Source organism: Athene cunicularia (assembly GCF_003259725.1).
Source record: "Athene cunicularia isolate RWA chromosome 4 unlocalized genomic scaffold, athCun1 chr4_part3, whole genome shotgun sequence".
Classification (NCBI taxonomy): domain Eukaryota; kingdom Metazoa; phylum Chordata; class Aves; order Strigiformes; family Strigidae; genus Athene; species Athene cunicularia.
In genome coordinates, this window is record NW_020799100.1 from 5,473,839 (window position 1) to 5,480,230 (window position 6,392).

The 6,392-nt window shown below is 38.3% G+C and overlaps 1 protein-coding gene across 1 annotated transcript in view; it reads left to right on the top strand.

The window, feature by feature from the left end:
* Positions 1–3,601, top strand: part of ZBTB33 (zinc finger and BTB domain containing 33) — a 3,919-nt gene extending 318 nt beyond the window's left edge. Inside the window, exon 2 of the mRNA XM_026848890.1 lies at positions 840–3,601. Coding sequence (XP_026704691.1) covers positions 842–2,881 — 2,040 coding nt within the window. The 5' untranslated portion in view covers positions 840–841 and the 3' untranslated portion in view covers positions 2,882–3,601. The remainder of the gene's footprint in view (positions 1–839) is intronic.
* Positions 3,602–6,392: the final 2,791 nt, after the last annotated feature.

Here is a 6,392-nt window from a genome sequence, read left to right on the forward strand (position 1 = left end):
GCCGAGCGGTGGCCCCGGAGGAGACCGAGATGGGCTGGAACCACAGCCGCCGCTCCGCGGCCGGTATCGGGGCGGGGGGGGGGCCGCGGCCCGGAGGTCTTGGCCTCTTCCATCTCCTCCTGCCCTTCCAGGCGCCTGGAAAGAAAGTTGCACGAGTAAAATTTCGGATTTACAGCCTTTAACTCGCTGTTCTTATATTTTGATGGGTTTTTTTGCATCTTGGTGGTGGGCATCGAATGGGAAGTGCCGATAGATGGATTAGTTTGACTTTACAAATCATTTCTGTTACCGTGGTGCCTGCATAGCAACCTTGTAACTATAGGAGGAAATGTAAAAAACCAAAAACTTTATTTTTCTCGGCAAGGAAGTGAACTATCAGGAGCATAGTAATACACGGAGGCACAGATTTTGTTGTCTGGCCCATAAATAACCTGGACGTTCATCGGGCTTTCTTATAACAATTTACAGAATATTTTCACAATTAGAAAGAAATCTGTAATAATGTTTAAAGCCTTTTGGGGGACCTGAATCTTGCATCTTCCTGGTTTTCCAATTTACCTTATTTGCTGTTGAATCAGATAAGCAGTAGGTTTTCTGTTCCTCACCTTGTAAGAATAGAGGATCTATTCAGAATTGCATGTACCTTGTGTAGGTGGTGAAGGGACAAATAACAGTAAGAAACACGTTTGCAGAGTGCTATAGCATAGAAGCTTATGAGAGTGCCTCAGATTTGTTTTTCAAAAGAAGGAATAAGCAGTAAATATGGGAAGATTGTCATGCACTTAAAAACGTAAATCTGTATTTTTATTAATTTGATGCCTTTTACTTGCTCTTTGTAGGAATGGAGGGGAAAAAACTGATTTCTGCAACAGACACACAGTATTCTAGTGTGCTCCTTCAGTCTTTGAATGAACAGCGTGGCCACGGACTTTTTTGTGATGTTACTGTCATCGTGGAGGACCGGAAATTTCGAGCTCACAGAAACATCCTTTCAGCCTCAAGCTCTTATTTTCACCAGCTTTTTTCAGTGGCTGGGCAAGTGGTTGAACTGAGCTTTGTAAGGGCCGAAATTTTTGCAGAAATTCTTAATTATATTTACAGTTCCAAAATAATCAGCATTCGATCTGATTTACTTGATGAACTGATTAAATCAGGGCAACAGCTGGGTGTTAAATTCATAGCTGATCTGGGCATCCCTCCATCTGAAGGAAAAAACATGCCAAGCGAGGTCAAAGATGGTGCTTCAGGAACTTCAACCTCTAGTCCAGGTCAAAAGGATGCTGAAACACAAGTACCTGTAATAAGGCCAGAGAGTCAAGAGATAACGGATGGGATGCCAGTTATAACACAGTCATTCTCCTTACACGGCATAGAATATGAGACTACAAAAATTACAGTGAGTGATTCAGATGATGAGGATGATGATGTAATTTTTTGCTCTGAAATTGTTCCTCCAAAAGAATGTTCTAAAGGTACAAATGCTGCAACCCAGAACCAGCCATGCCCAAGTCCAGCTGGAGTTTCTGACCAAAAATCATGTGGCAGTGGTGGCTCTCCCCATTTGACGAGCACCGCAGGAGCTCAAAAACTCACTTCATCTGCCAGTCAGCTAAGCCCAAAACAAACCCAGTCAAGCGCCGAATCACTTGTCTCTGTAACACCGCAGCATTTGACTCCTAACATTATCGTGCTAAATAAGCCTCTGCTTAACTCATCGCTCAGTGCCAGCTCCTTGCATCAAACACATGTGACCCCTACAATTAATTTACTCGAGGAGAACCAACAGCCATCTAATAATGGCTCCTTAACTGAAGTGGAAACGACTGCTGTTGATGATGAAGAGGTTGTTGAAGATGATGTTGATATCATTAGCTCTTCTAGTCCTGGTTCAGTCAGCAGTAGCTCTTTGGTTCAGCAACCTTCTGTACCCAAGGCAGCAACCACTGAGGGATCAGGTGTACAGAAAAAACAGGTTGTTACATTTTCGCAAGAGCCATTTTCTAAACCTGGAGAATTTAAAATAAAAATCTCAGATGTCCTCACTGGAAACAACAAGGAATTCAGTACAGGTGTAGCACCAAAGCATGTGGCAGAAGGACAGAAAATCATAACATTAGATACAGCAACCGAAATAGAAGGGTTATCCACAGGCTGTAAGGTTTATGCAAATATCGGTGAGGATACATATGACATAGTCATTCCTGTAAAGGGCGATTCCGAGGAAGGTGAAGCCAAGCTTGATGAAACACCTAGAACATCTGATGGTGATTCTCCAAACAGGAAACGCATGAAAGTAAAGCATGATGACCATTATGAGCTCATAGTGGATGGAAGAGTCTACTACATTTGTATTGTGTGTAAGAGATCCTACGCGTGTCTGACCAGTTTACGAAGACATTTTAATGTTCATTCCTGGGAGAAGAAGTATCCTTGTCGATATTGTGACAAAATTTTTCCTCTTGCTGAATACCGTACAAAGCATGAAATTCACCACACTGGCGAGCGAAGGTACCAGTGCTTGACGTGTGGCAAATCTTTCATCAACTACCAAATTACAGCCTCCCACATTAGATCAGTGCACAGCCAAGACCCTTCTGGAGATACCAAGCTTTATCGACTGCATCCTTGCAGGTCTTTGCAGATCAGACAGTATGCATACATTACTGATCACTCGAGCAGTATACCCGTGATAAATGAGGGTGGAATTGTTTATCGTGTTGGCACGGGGAAGGATGGCACAGAAGGAACAACATCTAACCCTCCAGCCAAACAGATCACCTGGGATGACATTTTCATTCCACAGGGAAATGAAGCAATTTTTAAACAAAATCCATCAGAGGGAAGTACTGAATTTGAGTTTGTAATACCTGAATCTTACTGAAATGCATTAAATGGATTAGGATTCAGTGCAGAAATACTGCAGCTGTTTTAAATGAACTGTTAAAATTGCTGTAAAATCAAATGTTAAAAGTGAAAACAACTTAACTTGTTCTACTGAGACATAAAATGGTAGCACTTAGATGGATCATTAGTAGCTGCAAGTGATCTGTGGAAGTGATTCATCTGAAAGTTTACTTGAATAGAGAATAAGACATTTCCAAGGGTTGTCTGGTATGTTAATTTTGATCAAAAGGTGGGGACTTGTAGCTTGAAAAGGTAACAATTTCCTCTTAAAGAGTTAGAAATCTTTCTTCTAAAGTAATTGAGTTGTTTCCTGTACCCATGCTTACTATGTAAACCCTTTTTTTCATGTTAACACTTCAATGCCGAATTCTGCCGAAGAAACCTAAGATCTTTTCATTGTAGTCTCTTGCATATGGAACCATTTAAAAAAAACCCAACCCACAACTCATACTTATTTTTGTGAACAATGCATTACTGCAGGGCTCAAAAATAACTGATCCAGTAGTTGGGAGTAGTGTATTTTTAAACTAGCATCTTGGTTCTCCTTTTGTAAGTGCTACGAATCATCTGTCTTAGGGCAAATAGTCTTGCCAACAAGAGATACTCAGTTAGGGCTAACTGTATTTATACTTGGCAGTATGGTGAGAGGAGTATTCAGGGTCTGGACCATTATATTTTACTATTTTTGCAACAGGGGAAAAAAGCCAAAACCTATAAAGCTCAATAGTGAGGAAGCTTAGTACACTTAGGAAGGAGATCATTTTGCCTTTTCAAAGCTTGAGGAATAATGTTAATTTTTCATAGTACTGAAAAGATGCCAATAGTTTGTTTGGAATATTGTGCTGTTCCTTTTTTTTTGCTCTTCAAGAAGGAGGCCTTCAGTCTGGTATTTAAAAAAAAAGTGATACTTAAAAGTAGGACTTTTTTTTTAGGTGAAGGCTATGAAATTTACTTTTCAAAATTATTAAATAATCTAAGTGCTGTATTGGCTTAGCACTGAGACTGCTGAGCATCTTGTATGCCTGTTTGGGTAGATTTTTAAGTGAAACAGGGATTTGGATTTTTCCTCCCCCTTTTATAGGGTGTGGAAGCATGAGGACTAAACCAACAATCAGAAAATACCCTCCATCCACCATAATCCAAAGTATCATTTCTCTGCAGTTGTCTAGTTGTCATCTATTTTTAATTTGGGTTTGTTACACAGTCCTTTTTTTTCATCCTTCCAATTGGTACATGTTTAGGCACTTAGAGATAAATTAGATGTCCAACTTGAACAGGAAGCAGTAGATCTGAGAAAATGGCTGTTTACTGGAGTCATAGTTTAGCACTTCAGATTTAGTGACTTGTTACATTTTTGTAAATGGTAATATGAAAACTGCTCAAGTTCTAGAGATGACTGAGATTGTTGTGCATAGTACTAGTTAGTTATTGTAACCTTTCATTGCTTAAATTACAGTTAAAGGTTTTTCTTCTTTTTTTTTTTTCATGTTTTAAGTAAGCATCTTGATCCTATGACCTTCAAGGTTAAGATTTTAGACATATAGTACTGTAGACAGACATTTAAATGGTAAATGGTTCAAATACAACTTGAACTATGAAAAAGGGTACCAGAAATCTGTATGAGTAATGATGGGAGAAAGAGGAGGATTTGTTTACCTTATACATGTAACGCTCAGCAATTCTGTTTTGTAGGCCAAGAACATGATATACACGATTATTTACAGATCATAGTGCAGACCCCTTTGAATATAATGGGGCATGCTTTCAAATGTTACAGGTTGGATGATGTCTGAGATGGCATTTCAGCAGTCAAACATAATCCTCACAAGGCATAAGTATTGACTGCCTGTATTAGCACAGGTAGCTCTGGCATAGCTGGCTGTGTGCTCTATTGAGACTTCATTAACTTTTTTGACAAGAAAAATACAATGTTATTTTTATTGACACGACATATCTGGAATTAAGTGTACATTGCAAAGTGTACATTCAGTAATAATTAAACACAACGGCTATCAATATTTGCTGCTGATATATTTAAAACCTTAAATTAAACTGTGCCTACTAAAGGTCTCTTTTCTTGGAGGAAAACTGGAAAATTAGGGCTTTGTAACTATTTTTGCTAGAAGACTCGTGCTTGCATGTGTCTCAGGGTCTTCAGTTTTCCTTGGAAGTGATTTTTGATATCCAAAGTGCAGAGGTCATGTAAAGCATTTTTTTAATTTTACTTCCAGTATTTATTGGTTTGGAAACATATTAAATCCATTCTTTTAAAACTTTTTATGGGGCCATGAGCTTTTATATTTAGATTTCTGGCTATTGCACTTATATTTGTGGTTTTGTTTGGTTTTGTAAACACTTAGCTTCCAGTTTAACTTAAAAAACTTATGTAAATATTAAGAAATTGGCTTTGGGGTAATGGAAGAAAAAGATTGAATCTGAAAAAACATTTATATAAAATTTAAAAATTGCAACAGAGTATGGTAGCACACCTCACAGTCATTTATATGCATATAAAAACATTAACGGATCTGCTGCAAAACATGATAATGGTGGCTGCATCCTCACTGTATGGTTTCTTTGGGGATTCATACCATAGCATTCCAGTATGTGAATTAAACAAATATTGAGATAACAATTGACTGCTTATTTATTTTATACTGTTAAGGCATGCAGCTTATAAAAAGATGTGGAAGCTGGTAACTATATACATTGAACATTGACTTCTACAGCTATTGCCTAGCAACTGTTCATGTGAAACATTGATCATTTTTGCCAGATCTGTAATGTATATAGTTGTACAGTCTTTCCTTAACATACTTTTTAAAGTTGTGTTCTACTTTTCATTAATCAATACTTGATATTAGTTCGTAGAGCTTTCTATGGCAAAAATAAAAAAGTTTTAATTCTAAAGATGGGTGTAGCATGTTTCTTTTTAATGACAACTCAGCTTCTACAGCCTAACATGTGAGACTGCCAACAGTTTGTATCTTCCTTTCCCAGGTCTTTGGGAATAGCAGGGAACCCCCTGGGTGTGTGTGGGTGAAGTGTTTTTATTTGGGGCTTAGGTTTTTTGGTGGGTGTTTTTGTTTGGTTTTTTGGTTGGGTTTTTTTTTTTGGTTGAGGCTTTCCAAGAAAGTACATTAGCCAAAAAAAACTCCACCGTGGATTGTGAGCTGAATCTTGTGATAAATGTTTACTGTCAGAATAGGCCAGGCTGCTTGGAACAATCTAACTGCTGCTAACTCACTGCAAATGACCCAGGAATCAAGATAAACATAGCGAGTGACCAGTGCAATGCATTTCAGCTAACTCATAGTTAGGGCTCCTCTTCTTAACCAGGTTGCTGCCTAGTTATGCTTTGGAAGAGTTAAGATTATTGGTGAATTGTGGCTAACATGGAGAAAATAAGTTATTTTGTGTGAACATCTTATTTTAAGGTTAAGGTTAAGGAATGCAGTTTAATAAGTAACATCAAATGATGTCTTTAT